Consider the following 16,136-nt stretch of genomic DNA (forward strand, 5'->3'; position numbering starts at 1 on the left):
TCAGCATGTGACCCAATCCAGGACAAGTCCCCGAGGGTATCCGTACTTCAAATCTTGTTTTTTCAGTAGCCAAATATCATAGCACAATCGAGTCACGTTTCTCAATAGAGATCCATAGCTATTATTCAATATCTTCAGCTAGCAAGAGGGAACCAATATCCAATATCCTGAAGTGGACCATTTCATGTGTGCTCTGACCTTCAGATACTGATCGCTGAAGGATTACTGAGCATCGAGTGGAAACATGTCTCGGATATAGAACCCGCCCATCGGACATCTAATTCATCAATGACCTCTAGAAGTTCTGTGCTCACTGCTAAGTTAAGGGGTTTCACCGATATGGAATTGACTTTGTGACTTTTGCTGCGGTAGCTGCGTCTAGTAAAACCAAGTACCCATTTAGCTTTCCTCAACTAGCCGCAGCCCCTTTCCTTAGTGAACCCTCTGTACCTGATCTAGGGAATTCCCAAGTGGGCAATTATAGAATCTACCTGAGTCATTAAAGAATGGCCTCTTTCAATCTCTGCGCTGTTGTATCAACTATGCCGGTATGTACAGAGAGCAGTCTCTGTGTCTCTGCAGGCCCTGTGCTTGCTTGCTTGCACTTCAACTTCGCTCTCTCCGCATCCCCCAGACTTTTCCCTTCTCATCCGAGCCCCCCTCGTCGATCTACTCGGATGTGTGTATCGAATTCGGCAATAGACGCCGTTGGCCTCGTTACTTGAAAGGAATAGACAGGCCAGAAGCGTACGTAGTTGCTGTTCAATCATTTGCATACAACTTGCCTTGGGGCCTTTTGTTAATAACCACCCCCTCTTCATACTGGGTTTCCCTGTTGCTCTTTTTATCTCCTATTGGCCATTACTCTCTTAGGAGCTAGTCTGGCCCGGCTCGTCGCATGCCACTAACCTGATACCCTGGGGGACTAACCTGACCTGACCACTTTTCCATACTCCACCCACACTTGGTTAGTTTCCATGGATGGTAATAGCTTCAGAATCAAGAACAAGACGACCACACCTCATGCAATTGTAGCTGCAGCTGCAGCTAAGAGAAGAGGCTGGTTCCTCTCTCTACCTCTCTTCCCTGGAAATCGACCAACGGCTACCAAACCCGCACAGACATACACCCCTGTCGTACCTGATTCGACTTGTTGTTGACTAGAATCTATAAACTACATAAAGCCTCATCTTCATCCATCTACTCGAGTCTTCTTTTCTTTCCTCCTCATCCATTCGCTCTTACACTGCATCTTACACTCGTTGTATCTCGCCTTATCAACCAACAAGAACAAAAAAACAAACAAACACACATTCAAAATGAAGTACTCCGTCGCTTTCGTTGCTCTCGCCGCTGTTGCCGCTCAGGCTCAGTCTCTTGCCGACGTCCCCAAGTGCGCCATTCCTTGCCTCGACAAGGCCATCGCCAGCGAGACCAGCTGTGACAAGACCGACCTCGCCTGTGTCTGCAAGGGCTTCAGCGCTGTCCGATCCAAGGCTACCTCTTGTGTCATTGACGAGTGTGGTACCGACGTTGCCATCAGTGAGTCCCTCCTTCATATCTCATGATCTACATCATATACTAACTACATATCTCAAGACGAGGTCCTTCCCGCTACCGAGAACCTCTGCAAGAACCCCCCCAAGGAGTCTGAGGCCAAGTCCACCGCCGAGGAGGAGAAGCCCACCACCACCGCCGCTGCCACCTCCACCTTGGTCGTTGTCACCACCAGCGCCGAGGTTGTTGAGACCACCGCCGCTGCCACCACCACTGTCGCTCCCATCATTCCCACCACCGCTGCTGAGGAGCCCGCCACCAGCACCCCCGCCGCTGCCACCCCTACCAAGGGTCCCGAGCAGGCCAACGGTGCTGCTGGCCTCAAGGGTCTCGGTGCCCTCGCCATGGCTGCTTTCGCTGCCCTTGCTCTGTAAAGGAGTTTAAGGAACCAGCTTGTCAGTTATGAAAAGACCAATTCCTCAAGTAGTCGAACTGGACAGCCAATGTGCATCTGGTGAGACGAACGGGGTAAGAGGCATTGTTTTTTTAAAGTTGAAAGGACGATATTGATTATGTGTATGAGAATTGGAAACGCTATCGGGAATCGATTCACGGGTTAATAGTAATGGTCTTTGACCACAATGAATATAAGCGAATATACCAGTGACAATTACCTTACTTCTCTCCCTCTTTCGTTTTTGCAATTGAATGAATGCTACCTGACTGGGACTGGTTGTCAACATCACGAATAAACAACACACTCAGTACCTGATTGCAGATCGTGATCACACCACTTCGATCGTACTAGAACTGTCATCGGACTAGGTAACCCAATCATTGAGCAGTTACTCACCACCTCCAACTTCTTTCACCACACCCATGTTTCCTTCTCCAAGCGGCTAGCTCCGCCTCCAGTGGTCGACGTCTGTTTGTCTGCATTGAGAGCCGTTCCGTTTCTGGACCGCATCCCGAAAGGCCCTTCTTTGTTGGTCTGTCAAGAGGCCATAGTCCTTACGCGTCCCCGTCCCCCCTCGATCTTTTTCTTTGGCGTAGTGCGGGGGAACCGACAGCCGATGTGACGCTGAAAATAGACAAGGGGTGAGAAGCCAAAATATTCTTGTGGCTGAGAAGTTAGTTTTTCTATCGAGATCCAATAGAAGACGGCGTGTTATGCTTAAGTGGTGGCCATGTGTCTTGAACCCATCGTCAGCTTCGTATATGCAATCACAGCACCAGAACCAGCACCAGTGTCCACAGTCCACGTCTAATTATTGATCACTGTCTACTACATTCGAAGCGCTGTGACGAGACGAGGCTTGAAAGACATGCCTGGAGCAAGAGAGTTCTTGTTCTCATTCGCTTTCGTGTCCGTCGATTTCCTTAACCCACTCGCATACTTTCCTCGCAACCTCCAAACTTGCATCTGAACCTGTTAGCCAATATCAAATTACCTCGGAGAATTCCACTTACCTTGTCTCGTGCAGAATGCATGTGGGATATCCCCCTCATCAACCGCGATCCTTGCCATATGCCCTCTTCTCTCCGTAATGCCTTTCCTCTCTGCATCATGAACCCAATGATCTTTCTTTGCATAAAACAAAAAGAATCTTGGCACGCCATTCTCTTCTCCAGCCGTAGCCCAAAGCTCATCACTCCAATTCTCCTCGCAGATCATCTCCAGCTCTGTCAGCCCCAGATGAACTGCTTGCAACACACCATCTCTGCTCTTCAGCCACCGCGCCGTGACATCTGCGCTTGCGTGTGTAAAGCCCAGAAGGCGTTGCACAATCCACGTAACGCTGGCTACACTTAGTAAACCGAGGAGTAGACGCGCGAGAAGCGATGCGACAGTGTCGAGAAAGGGAATGATGCGACGTAGCAACACGAACTGCACGCCGTTGGACGAACGAGCGAGGTGCGTCAGCGTGGGGAACAGCAGGAACCCATGTCGTAACTTGAGATGCGGCGCTCTTTCTGGGTTGTTCATGTGTCGATGGAAAATCTCAACCGCGATGAATGACCCAACAGAATGGCCCATGAGTATCACAAAGTCGTAACCCTCTCCCTTTGCCGCGACCTTGTCGTACATGCCCTCGACCTGTCCATCAAGACCCCAAGGTTTGTTATTCGAATTGAACGGCTCATGGTCATCGTCACTGAATCCGAGCAAATTGGTACCATATATGTCGTACGCAGTGTTCTTCTCCATCTTATCTAGCAGGCCACGTAGGTTACTGAGGAAGTCGGTGTAGTACTCGATAAGACCCGGGTTGCCACATATGTAGTAAATGAGGGCCTTTTGCCCGACTGCTTTGGGGCGTTCGGAGGGTAGCCATATTTGAGGGGCCATGTTGTTCTACCAGGGTATGTGAGGCTCTCGGAGTGAAGGTTTGGTGTTAGAGGCAAAAGCGTGAGTGGGTGCGATTGCGTAGTTTGTTGGACCCGAGTTACCTGGTAGCTGGGGATGATGAATGAATAATCCAATCACTGGACACATACGTAGTCATTCGCAAGATGGCTAAGTCAGTTACAGATTGGCACAACGCATTTCTCATTTCTCAGAGAATTGTGGACTATACAATTGTGTTTCGTACTTGATGTTATGTCGTTGCAAGTGGGAGGGCTTCAGTATTGATGCTTTGATGATATTTAACAATCATATTCTTTACGGCACGCAGGTTACTCAACGATAAACAATAGGCCGAACCAACGTAACAAATCAATCCCAAACTCCCTTCCCTGTCCATGGCTAGCACCATGCTTCAAGGCCTTTCGCACTCATAGACCACTCTAGCGATACATTCAGCCAATTCTTTCAGGTTCCCGTCATACATGTCGTGTCCGTTTCCTCCTGTCCATTACTTATACTTTGTGAGTCTTTCGAACCTCCACAAGTCCCACGTTCTTCTTGGTGACTGCTGCCCAAGTGGGCATGTACTTAAGAAGTTCGTCAAGAGCAGGAATCGTGCCAGGGGTGTTGGCATCGCTCCAGGCACAGCTGACTGTGACTTCCAAGCCTGCTGCTTGCTCTACCGATCTAGCCTTTGCTACCAGCATCTCACTTTCTTCTTGCTCTGACTCCGTCAAGGCTAATGCGTTGCGCTCATTCAAGTAAAGATTCAAGGTCCAAGGGCGATCGCGATCACGTCGCCAGAGTTGAACGCTGCTGAAACCCTCTGAAGGGAATTTTCCAAAGCGAGGATCTCGCGCACTCGCACCATCAACAGCAAATCCGTAGATGGGTCGAGATGTGCGAACGTAACAAAGTCTGGAATCAACAGCGTCAATTCGAAGCCGAGCTCTCGATCCGTTGCTACCGTCGACCGTTTCGATCGAGACCAACTGCTTAGGCGACTTGTCCTTATACAAGTTGGGAGTCAGAGAAGAAGAGTCGTATTGACAGTCCGTTAGATCCCGCCCAACCGCTGGCTGGCACTTGATCTGCTGACCAGTTGTACTCGGCAGCGAGTTGATAACAGAGCGCGCGTACTCCTCGATTCCCACAATAGAGACTGTGTCCGTACCGTTATCCAGATCAATCACCTGTTGAAAGTAAAACTTGAAGCGGTTGTTATCAGAGAACGGGAATGCTACCAAGTTGTAGATCAATGTGCCAATGAAAACAAAAAACAGGAACATTGGTACATGATGGGTGACTCGGTGCATGAAAGGTGTGAGTGGCAGCAACAAGAAGATGCTGAGAATACCCAGAGACAAAACAGGAACAAGAAGACTGCCTCCATCGGTGCCCGTCATCTGGGTAGCAGTCATCACAACTAGTCCAAGATTGCCAAACATAATTACAGGGATCGGGGCCAAAAAGAGGAATTGGAGAATCCAAGTCCATGTGGGAAGACGTCCAGACCAGCTCTGCTCGTGTTCGAAAGGCTGGTATCGTCGCATACTAGGCGGAGCAGGCGAGGTGTCGGCAACCGAACGGCGATACGTGTTTGCGAATGATGTCTGGGCGTTGGAACCGTAGCCAGACTCGCCAGCTCTAAGTGGCGTTGTCTCGGTGGCATCTCCATCTTCGTCCTCGCCATCATCGGCCTCAGCTTGGGCAGGTTCGTTTTCTGGTTGGTGTCTAGATTCTTGCTCAGTTCCGCGGCTCGAGACATCGCGTGCCTGATGAGCATCATGTAGCTGGAGGGCAAAGTCGTGCTTGCTAAGCAGCGCAAACTGCTCCAATAGAGAAATCAGAAGTGCCAGGAAAATGGCTGACTGGAAGAACACGGTCGCATATAGGGCACCAATGTGCATGCGGTCTTCTGCCACGGCGCAGACAACTTGTACACCCCATCCAAGAGCGAAAAGCCAGATCAGCACGAAACCTCGGTGAAGGGCACTTGGGCGGACAAAGGCCGACCCTCGCATGATGAGCCAGAAGGAGAAGTAAAAGATAGACAAGGTCATGGACCACCTGGAATCCGTTAGCTTGTGTTCGGTCATGAGAAAAGGTCACTTACACAGCGTAACCGCTACTGTAGATGATCAGTGGATTGAACTTAGCAACCAAAAGTGTAGCCGCAATGGTCAATCCTCCAGCAAAGGCAAGCGCAAAGGGGAACCGGAAGAAGCCCTTCCAACCACCCAACGTGACCGGATCATCGTTAATGTCATGGTGCATCTTGATGTCACGAGCGAAGAAGTAGTACTTGTCGTTGCGTACCAGGATATACGTAAAGGCCATAAGAACTAGAGGAGTGGCAACGAGGAGTGTCAACGACCATGCAAAGAGTCCCCTAAGTGCGAACACGGCCCATGCAGCGCCAAAGATGTCAAACCAGACGCCCTCAGCCTGTTTTCCATTCTGAACTAGATCGGAGTTGCCATCAGATCGGTCACCGTTAAAAATGGTACCGGTTGTTTTGGACAAATGCTCGGTCGAAGCGAGTGCAGCTGAGAGCATATGCCAGATGCTGTTAACAGATGTGTGTCGGGCGTCGTCTTGGTTGGTATGGTAGCGAGCACGAGGGGCATAAAATGCGATGTCAAGTCCACGCTGCCCAAATATGTCTGCAAAGATCTCGTAATCGGTGGCGCTCTTGATAACGCCTCGTTCGAAAGCATTGGCAGCAACAACAGATCCTAGCGGATGGGGACTCTTGGAGTATGCCTTGGCAGCCTGCAAATCAGTAGTACGGAAAAGCAGAGCTCGGCCTCCGGCTCCAGCGCCTTCGAGGTTGACGAATGTATGGGTGAAATGCAACAGAGGACTGTAACCGAAAGCTCTAGCGCCAAGAAGGCCATCCTCCTCGGCATTGTTGAAGAGCAGAACGATGCCGTTCTTGGGCTGACGTCCCTTGAGCGTGAAGTAGCTCAAAAGCTGGAGCATCGAGACACAGGACATTCCATCGTCGGTAGCACCATATCCAGTGGAAACGCTGCAGTTGTAAGTCAATGAAGCACATCATGAATGGGGACCACCTACGAGTCAAAATGACAGTTGACGAGAACACCTCCCTGGCCGTGGAACTTCTTATACTTGGATTCGTCCCGCCACCATTCGCCTTCGGGGTCATCTGTGCCGTGGATATAGACATAGTAGTTGTTTCCTTCAAAGTATTGCCCCAACCAGGTTCCTTTGGAGATGTTAGAGCCCATGCGCCTGGCGGTGTTGTAAGTCCAAGAGACATTGGAGGTCCTGTCGTCAAAGAGAGTGGCTCCACGAGGCTTAGCCTGCACCGTCTCTTGGGGCGTATCAACGGAGTTTGGGTTTCCAAAAGAAGAGGTTCTACCAAGTGTTAACAAACGTCCGTCGTTGAGCAACCCAGGCACTGACCTCGAGTACCAATCTACGCCACCAATACTCTCGGTCGTATAAGAAAGATCGTTTCGGTCTAGAATTTCCTTGGTGCGGTCGATAAGAAACTGGCGTACTCGGTCATTCTCGTGACTGTTGTAGGGATGATAAGTGCTACTGATGGCCTGCAAATCGAACCAGGCCTCGGTGAGGTTGAGACCTTGATATAGTGAGCGATCGGCGGGAGCCGCAGGAACAGTCTCGTGAACCCATATAAGAGGAATAAAAAGGGCGATATATATGACAGTAGTCCAGAAAGTCACAGGCCCTGGCCGGAAGGCAAGGGGGTTCTTAGCCCTCATGGTGATGGAAAATGGATTGGGATTGTCGCTGAGGTAATCTGAATCGAATCGTATACACGACGCGCCAGTGTGTCGCGAAGTGAAGAAAAGAGTCTAGGTGGCGCGAATAATAATTATAGTTGTAGGGTCATTATCAGGATTCAAGTTGACGCGTATCAGTCCAAACGAACAAAGCACGCAGAAGAAAAGTAAAGAGAGGTTGAGAGGTAAGACAGTGAGGGAGAGAGAGAGACAGAGTCAGGCAGTTGGAACAAGGATCTAACTAGACTGGACTGGATCAGATGACGCTTGTTAACGGGATGGAAGCAAAAGAAGAAGGTACTCTAGGAATTTCACGAGCGCAACTTCCACAACGCGTCGCAAGACAAGAGCCTTTGTCTGATGAGCAGAATTAAAAGTATCGAGTATTAAGACGAGATGAAGTTTGTACTGAGTGTAGGACTCGAAGAGGAAGAGGCAACTCTTGTCGATTGCGTCGCTGCTGCTTCTGCTGCTGTCACATGGCCCAAGCTCCTTGTCCAGTTCCGGGAATTCTCAAGGTACGTCCATACAATGACGCCAGTACTCTACTTTACTCTGCTGCAATGCGGGGTCTATAAGCATGCATGAGCTGCATCAATTATCGACGTGCATAAACTGGGTATTCTAATCTAGGTACATTAGTACCTACAGCAAGCATGTCATTCATTTCACTGGAGAGCAAGTCACACAAGACACAAAACACCATATAAACAAATCGACTGAATTATCAAATACACTTTGCCTACGCGATTAGTCCTGTGCTTCGAAATGAACTATAACTAGCTGCAACACATGGTTCGATCATCAACACTCATGATACGCAGTGAATGAAACACAAGCTTGGCTTGTACTGGTTAGTCGCTGCCACGTTAGAAACGATCCCTTATTCTCCATCTTAATATCAGGTTTGACAGAACAATCTTTGGTCCATAGTCGAGGGGTTACTATTGTCAGAAACTTCCATCCTCAAACATCCTGGTCTGGCCTAGCCTCATCTAAGCACCGGGGGGTGGGGGAGGAGGAGGCTGATCACTGGGAGGAGGTGGTGGAGCGTCGCCAGAGGGCGGCGGTGGGGGAGGTGCTGCACCAGCATACTGCTGGATGAAAGCATTAATGTCGCCAAGTCCAGGAGGAGCACCAGGAGGAGGTGGAGGGGCACCACCAGCGGCACCAAGGCCAGGAGGAGCGGCCATTCCAGGAGCAGCGCCATATGCACCGTAACCAGGATAGGCGCCATATCCAGCCTGGGTTCCAGGAGCTTGTTGCTGCCATGGAGCAGCGGCACCTGAAGCACCGCCATATGCTTGACCGTAGTAGCTATCACCGCCATTACCAGCGGCATTATCCTGGTTGCGACCACCGCGTTCGCGGGCCCAGGGGGCTGCCGATCCTCCTTCGTTAGAATCTTGGTTACGGCTGCGCCATGGTGCAGGTCCGCCGGTAGGACCTCGCTCCCAGGGCTTCGCGCTGCCGTTATCTTGAGCGCCAGGGCCGGCCTCGATACGCGCAGGAGGTCCAGAAGAACCTCCACCAAGCTCTTGCATGAGTTGCTGGAATTTGTTAGCATTGTATGATTGTAACGAATCGAGCATTGCTTACCTCGTATTCACGGTCAACGGCATCTCCGCTACCGATACGACCAGCAGGACGGGCTGCAGCATCGGTGTTGCGCCAGCTGGCACCACGCTGGCGGTCGGGACAATCGCGAGCCATGTGGCCGGCGTTACCACAGACGCGACAGATGATACTGGCGGTGTAGTTCTGCTTCTCAGGGCAGTCGTACTTGCGGTGACCGATCTTGCCACAGTTCTGGCAAGCCTGGTTCTCGTCGTCTCGGAGGGTACCGTTGAGGGCGGCGAGTTCTCGGAGCTGGTTGCGCTTGAGTTCGTTCTGGCCTTCAGGAATGGACGCAGCCTAAATGTGTTAGTATGAGCCTTGCAGAGAGTGGAAATGTACTTACAGTCTCAATGACGTTATGAATGAGCTTCTTGGCCTTGTTGACCTTGTCTTCAGTATCGGCCATGATGAGACAGTGCAGATCTTCTTCCTGGTTGCTGGCATGCGCGGCGTCAGAACGACCCTTGCCCTCCTTGACGGAGCCCTTGCCACGAATGGCGATCTTGGCACCTGAGTCTCCCTCCATCTTCTTCAGAGTGTTACCACGAGGGCCGATAAGTAATCCAACTTTAGTACGAGAGAGCTATTGTTAGTATCTGATTGGTAAAGATTAGATGGACGGGCAAAGGGTTAGTCCATTCGACGAAGGACCAGACCTCACAACACAGAATGTGTGTTGACGAGTCTGATCAAACTCCAAAAGGAAAACAAAAAACAAGGACAGAGTATTGGTAAGTAGGGTTAAAGGGTTAGCAATCATACTGAAGTTAATCTCCGGGTAATCGTTGACAGGAACGTAGACCTTCTCCTGAGTCTTTGTAGGTCTGCGGTAGTCCTGAGGAGGGTGGTAGTTAGGAATCGTCTTCATAGCCTTCTCGATAAGCTTGTGTCGTTCATCTTCGAGTCGCTTGCGGTATCGGTATTCTCGTGTGTTGATACGTCGGCCGTGGTTGTCGTACTGAGGAGCGGGAGAAGGAGATCTATCCTTGGTCAGTAAGGAAGAGACGAAAATAGAGGAATGATTACTTACCGGTCGCCGTCAGCTGGGACGACATCGTCGATGCGTAGCTTCTGGGAGATTTCCTCGATTCGCAAATGCAGCGTGTAGGCCTCAAGCTGCTCGCTTGTCATGTTTGACAAAATAGCAGTGGGCAAGCCCATGAGGCCAGCGGCTTTGTTCTCGGATGCATCACCCCATCTGTTTCGCTTCTTGCGTCGTCGAGGCCCATCAGCTTCGCTGCGAGGCTCAGGGTCGCGTCCTCGCTTCAGGTCGCGATCAACAGCGGCATCGCCACCGTCAAACTTCTCCTCTTCCTCGTCCCCAAAGCGTCGCTTTCCCAGAGGGATGTTGTTGGAACCGGTGATTCCCTGATTTCTCCACGACATTTTCGAATGCTGCGCGATCAGAGATTGATGAAATACAAAAATTAACAAAGATGGTCTAGAAGGAGAGAGCTGGACTTTCGCCTTAGTGTCAAAAGTTCGAAGTGGGTGCTTTGATGCTTCCAAATCTGGGGCCACTTGACGGACTCGGCTAAACGTTCGGCTAGAGATGCACGTGACCTTACATAGTCGGCCAGCTTCACGAACTGATGTTGGAATGATTGACTACCTTAGTAGTATCCTTACCCAGGTAGTTAATATGTATAGCATATTGCAAAGTTCAATGGAAGAAACAAACGTCTTTATATTTGTTTCCAAGGTCGTTGCTGCCTAGAAACTTGCCGCGGGATGGTACTGTACCGAATCTGATGACCACCAAAGTACCTCACCTGCAGATACTAACTCACGTAGGCATCCCAGTCCATGTTTTGAGTTACTACAACACACATTTAGCGACCGCTACCTCGCACTCCGATGTAGACTGTCTACTGGGTAGTAGAAAAGCTGACCTCCCAAGTCTTAGGTTACAAAAATAAATAGCCTAAAGAGCATGGTCTAAGTAGCATAAGCTGATCTACTAATTTCGTCTCTTATGCTTCTAGCGGCTAATTTTTCTGATACCCTGAGGAATGTCCAAGGTCACAGCCTATACCTGAATCCTATAACCTGCCAGTCCGTGACATCCTCCGAATCAGTTGCTAGATCACTGCTCTGTTCTTCAGCACATTCTCTCGCAAACCCTCCCGAGCCAGCACTTCCCACAACACCCTCTTCTTTAGTGCGACTTGCATTCAACCGTTTGAGATAAACCCGCAAACCCAAAGCGCAAAGTATGGCCAAACTGTAGCAAACCGTGATCGCCTTGAACGCAGTTTCGTATAGCGGATCCTCGGACTTGAGAAAGAAATGTGGTCCAGCCATGTTTCCCAGGCAATACGTGACAAATAACATGGCTGTTATCGTCATCTTCTTGGTGACTCCTCTGTAGTTGGACTGCACGAGGGTCATAGTGAGAGGCATTGCTGCAGAGCCGGTTGAAAGAAGAAAGTAAGCAAATAGGTGTAGGCTTTGAGGTACATGGCTCCGCTTGTAAATGACAGCACTGCCGATGACACAGGGTACAATTACCGCAATAATCAAGAGACAATTCAGCGTACGGAAGCGACCAGCTAAATAGCCACTTCCTGCGATTACGCCAGCCGAAAGAAGCGAGTACGGTATGTTGATTAATGTAGACTGCAAGTTAGTGAACCCAAAAGATGCCACAACGATGTTGGCAAAGCTTTGAGAGCCACCATTTGGAATCTGAGTAAACAGTTCAATTCCAACAATGAACCATGATTTTGGATCGACTAAGCACTCGCGTAACTGGTCCCATCTCCAGCGCGTACCCTCAGTCTTTCCGGTGCCAGAAGTGGACACACGCTTCGCTGCAATCTTCCTCTCTTCTGGTGAAAGAAAGGCGGCTTTTGATATGTTATCAGGGAGGAGGAAGAACAAGGGTATGGACCACAGAAAGGTCATGGTGCCTAGTATCATGTACATCCATCTCCAAGGTCGTATTGTCGTGCTCTCAATGTGGCCGACTCCGAAAGCCAGCAAACTTGCGACTAATCCCCCAACAGAGTTGCCTGAAAACCATATTCCCACACGGGTCGGCATTTCATCACGTGTATACCATGTTGAAGTAAGGAACATGAAGCCTGGTGTTATTGTCGCTTCGGCAATGCCAAGAAGAAACCTCATAGTCAAGAGACCGCCAAAGTTCTGGCAGGCAGCAGTAAACACGACGACCAAGCCCCAGAATATCGTATTGACTGTAAGATACTTTCCAGCAGGAAGGTTTGCAATAAGAATGGTAGTTGGATAAGTCCAAAGGAAATAGCCTAGGTAGAAGACACTTCCTACCCAGCTGTACTGTTGGTCTTTGAGATGCTCAGACAGTGTCAGTACCAATGTGCGGATATCAAACGGCCAAACATACAGTGTCTTCTCTTAACCCGAATACAGCTGCACTAGACAATATGACTTTGTCCATAAAATTGAACATGTATGTTATGAACAGAAGAGGAATAATGGTACGGTCGATTTTAGCCAATGTTTTTATTGCCGCTTCATTGTCGATGAATTCTTGGTGCATCGATACTTCACTGGATGCGGAATTTCCCCGGTGGTCCTGAAGTAAAGGAATAGTTGGACTATCGTCCGTTTTATTTGTGATAGGGGCATCTGAGAGACTGTCGAGTGTTGAAGCATTCCTCACGGTCAAGGGACTTGAGGGAAATGACTTATTCATCGCGGTGGTTATGGCTTGCTGCGCAAGCGTTGACCTTTCAAAATATCGGGTTACTGATTCATCTGATCCTGTAGAGTAGGGAGCTTCGGGTTCCGAATAATGAAACTGATCGCATTTCCAGGTTGTTGATGAAATACTTGACAATTCAGTTGCTCAAGAATAGGGTCGAGACGTCCATGCGTAAGTGCGAATACTTCTAGTACACTGTGTTGAATATGAAGTGCTTGGGTAATAAACATCCTACTGATCGTATATTCGATGGGAACAACTAGTAAAGATCAGCATTCAAGACGCAAATGATTGTGAGATTATGTCCAAGCACGACAATATAACGGCTCTCCAAAACAACCCTCAGGGTATCAGAAAAATTGACCACTGGGAGCATAAGAGACAAAATTATTAGGGCAGCTTAGGTCACTTAGACTATGCTTCTTAGACTAGTTATTTTTATGACCTAAGACTTAGGAGGCCAACTTTTCTGCTAACCACTAGATAACTTCCTTCGACATATCAGTTTGGAAGCGCACCTCTCGCCTTTGTTGGGATATGTCTCAGTTCGTGATTCTCGTCGTTCTCTGTCAAAATTGTAGTTACTTCTTCCGAAACACCTACGTTCGAATCTTTGGCAATGCCCAGATGTGCGTCGTTGTGGTCTTTGCTCAGGTGCTGAGCCTTCATAAAGAAACTGAGCAACAGCCCACCGCTCGAGAATGCAGTATACTATCAACTGTCAGAACAAGAGTGAGTACATATAACATGGTTCAACTAACCAAAATCCACATCTTGTCAAGAGAGTGAAAGAATGCGGCCCTTACGATAAGCTGCGATTCAGCAGGAAGTGTATTGATCAAGTCAATATTGGCAGACGCAGACGCCCCATCAAACATTCTGGCGAGCTCAGGACCCAGTGCGCCTAGAAGTGCTTTGTTCTTTCCTTTCATCTCATTCTGAAAGAGAACACTGCCAATGACGACAGATATGGCTGTTGCAATAGTTCTGGTGAAACCCATTGAGGTTGTTGCTGCCGCCACATCCTCGTGCGGTACCACAGCCTGAACGGATAACAAGGGGCCCTCAAAGTTCATTCCAACACCTATGCCAGTTAATAACTGAAAGGTAATCATTTTCGCCCAGTTCAAATCCATGCCTAGGTTCATCATGAGCCCCATCCCTAAAGTCATCAAGGCCAGCCCAGCGCGTGAGACGAGAAGGTACTTGCCGCTAAACTGTATGTATATACCAGTAATTGCTGCGGAAATAGAGATCGAAAGGATAAATGGGAGAAGATAAATTCCTGAGCGGAGTGGGCTTGCCAAGAGAACGGCTTGAAAGTACAAGGGGAAGTAATACGCAACACCCATAAACACAAAAGCATGGAAAAAAGTGACAGCATATGCTGCCGAAGATGACCAAGTCTTGAAGAGGTGAACTGGTATCACGGGATACTCTGCCAACTTCCACTCGTTCCATACGAACAACAATGCTGTGATGATTCCAAAGACAATGAGACAGACTACTGTCGCCGAGTTCCAGGGTTCGTAGACTCCACCTAAATAGAGCCCTAGAAGCAACATCAAAGTCCCTCCGACGATAAGGAAACTGCCTGGCCAATCAATAGCTTTTAGGCCTGCCCATACGGGAGTGTTTGGAGACGGGAGTCTGAGAGTGAGAACAAGTAGAAAGAATACCGCGACAGTAATAGGCACTAGAGGTGTCAGTTGAAGTGCAAGATTCGTATAAGGGACTCACAGTTGATCCAGAAACACCACCTCCAGCTGTTGAACGTCAATGAATGCAGTCTTTCTTCTGAAGATATCTACTCACCTCAGTCGAACAGTAAAAGCACCGCCAAGAATTGGACCAACACCAGATGCGACTGCCCACACTATTGATGTCAAGCCGTAGTATAAGCCTCGATCCCTTTGCGAAAACATATCGCCGATACAGATATTGACCAACGTCTGCATACCTGCAGCGCCCAACCCTTGGATAGCCCGCCCAGCAATGAAGATTGCCAGATCATCTACCAGAGCGCACAGAAGACTGCCGGCAAAGAAAATAACGTTGGCAATGAGTAAAATGGGCTTTCTTCCCCAAATGTCGGAAATCTTTCCCCATGAAGGTGTTGAGGCAGTGTGCGCGAGGACGAAAGATGTGCCAATCCAGGTGTAGCCTGAGTCAGAAGTGAAGTGAGCGGCGATAGTTGGAAGAGCAGTCGAGACGATTGTTACTTCGAGGGCAGCAAGGAAGACGCAGGCACAGAGTGAGGCCATCACTGTTGCGATTTGCACCAGGCTCTTCTTGGAACTGTGCTCCGCAGATTCGAATTCATTGGAGTTGGTAGGGGGTTCGTTGTTATCGCTTGGGATAGAGGCCGAGTTCCCTACTATCTTGCTGGTTTCGTCTTGAGGGTGTAATGATCTGGGATCTCTAGCATGGACACCAGGCTCATCAGGTCGCGCGAGTGTCTTGGTTGCCATGGTTGTTATTTGTGACATGATTTTTAGAGTGAAAAGCAGAAACGATGTATGCAACAAGAAAAAGAACGAGAAACATAGACGGGCTTATATAGGCTCTCAAGGCCGTGGAACAATAACGTCGAATCCATTATGTATGTTTGTAATACCGGTTGCCCCCGTCTGATGTGTGTTGTTGTTGGTGAGAATAGGAATATGTAGTGGACCCGCTCACGAATGCGATCGCATTCAAGGGTCCTTCCATGCCAAGATGCCTAGATTATCTGGGGAAGGTCCGCTCCGCTCCCGTACATGATTAACTTTCTCTCCTTCTTCCTTCAATCAAGAAGCAGCAGCGGCGCTTTTCTCACCTAGGTTAGCAGTCGCCTTTGTATTTACACAAGTCCAACTTCAAGACTCCCACCTTTCGTCAAACTATCTGAAATGAAGCTGCCTTGGGCTCTATTGGGTTTGCCAATAGAAGCGATGAACTGGGGCAATGACAGCCTACCAATAGTCTTCAGCCGCAGGGCTACACGCAAAACGCCTTCCTGGAAGCCTCGTCTGATAACACGAAGGACTCGGCTTCAATACAAATGACCCCTCGCTTTCGTCCCGTTCTTACATTAGAACTAGATCCTGTCAAACACCACAAACATGCGACTACTCAACGCGCACACTATTCGGCTCCAGAGTTTCGACGGCGCTGAATCTGATATCCCTCCCTATACCATCCTATCGCACACATGGGGAAACGAGGA

General features: G+C 49.2%; 4 protein-coding genes across 4 annotated transcripts; 1 reads left to right on the forward strand and 3 right to left on the reverse strand.

Moving 5' to 3' along the window:
- Nucleotides 1-1,116: 1,116 nt before the first annotated feature.
- Nucleotides 1,117-2,200, forward strand: FGSG_02077 (uncharacterized protein). Its single transcript, XM_011319650.1, has 2 exons — nucleotides 1,117-1,542; nucleotides 1,600-2,200. Exons 1-2 carry the CDS (start codon nucleotides 1,320-1,322, stop codon nucleotides 1,929-1,931), a joined length of 555 nt encoding a protein of 184 aa, XP_011317952.1. The 5' UTR covers nucleotides 1,117-1,319; the 3' UTR covers nucleotides 1,932-2,200.
- A 649-nt stretch (nucleotides 2,201-2,849) lies between these two features.
- Nucleotides 2,850-3,847, reverse strand: FGSG_02078 (uncharacterized protein; the record flags this gene model as incomplete). Its single annotated transcript, XM_011319651.1, has 2 exons — nucleotides 2,850-2,926; nucleotides 2,968-3,847. 2 exons carry the CDS (start codon nucleotides 3,845-3,847, stop codon nucleotides 2,850-2,852), a joined length of 957 nt encoding a protein of 318 aa, XP_011317953.1.
- A 137-nt stretch (nucleotides 3,848-3,984) lies between these two features.
- FGSG_02079 (uncharacterized protein) lies at nucleotides 3,985-7,602 on the reverse strand (the record flags this gene model as incomplete). The annotated part of the gene is made up of 4 exons (XM_011319652.1): nucleotides 3,985-5,917; nucleotides 5,964-6,881; nucleotides 6,929-7,231; nucleotides 7,280-7,602. 4 exons carry the CDS (start codon nucleotides 7,600-7,602, stop codon nucleotides 4,360-4,362), a joined length of 3,102 nt encoding a protein of 1,033 aa, XP_011317954.1. The 3' UTR covers nucleotides 3,985-4,359.
- Nucleotides 7,603-8,328: 726 nt separating this feature from the next.
- Nucleotides 8,329-15,399, reverse strand: FGSG_02080 (uncharacterized protein; the record flags this gene model as incomplete). Its single annotated transcript, XM_011319653.1, has 15 exons — nucleotides 8,329-9,173; nucleotides 9,223-9,537; nucleotides 9,584-9,807; nucleotides 10,003-10,220; nucleotides 10,271-10,635; nucleotides 10,809-10,852; nucleotides 11,071-11,104; nucleotides 11,290-12,540; nucleotides 12,608-12,987; nucleotides 13,447-13,494; nucleotides 13,532-13,646; nucleotides 13,690-14,624; nucleotides 14,669-14,694; nucleotides 14,744-14,804; nucleotides 14,889-15,399. 15 exons carry the CDS (start codon nucleotides 15,397-15,399, stop codon nucleotides 8,619-8,621), a joined length of 5,082 nt encoding a protein of 1,693 aa, XP_011317955.1. The 3' UTR covers nucleotides 8,329-8,618.
- Between the last annotated feature and the right edge of the window lie 737 nt (nucleotides 15,400-16,136).

This window comes from Fusarium graminearum, chromosome 1, assembly GCF_000240135.3.
Source record: "Fusarium graminearum PH-1 chromosome 1, whole genome shotgun sequence".
Classification (NCBI taxonomy): Eukaryota; Fungi; Ascomycota; class Sordariomycetes; order Hypocreales; family Nectriaceae; genus Fusarium; species Fusarium graminearum.

Excerpts from the sequence above, each read along its gene's own strand:
- FGSG_02077 (XM_011319650.1), top strand. The coding sequence starts at position 1,320 with ATGAAGTACTCCGTCGCTTTCGTTGCTCTCGCCGCTGTTGCCGCTCAG. Across the intron at positions 1,543-1,599 it reads TGGTACCGACGTTGCCATCA|ACGAGGTCCTTCCCGCTACC; the intron begins GTGAGTCCCTCC and ends ACATATCTCAAG.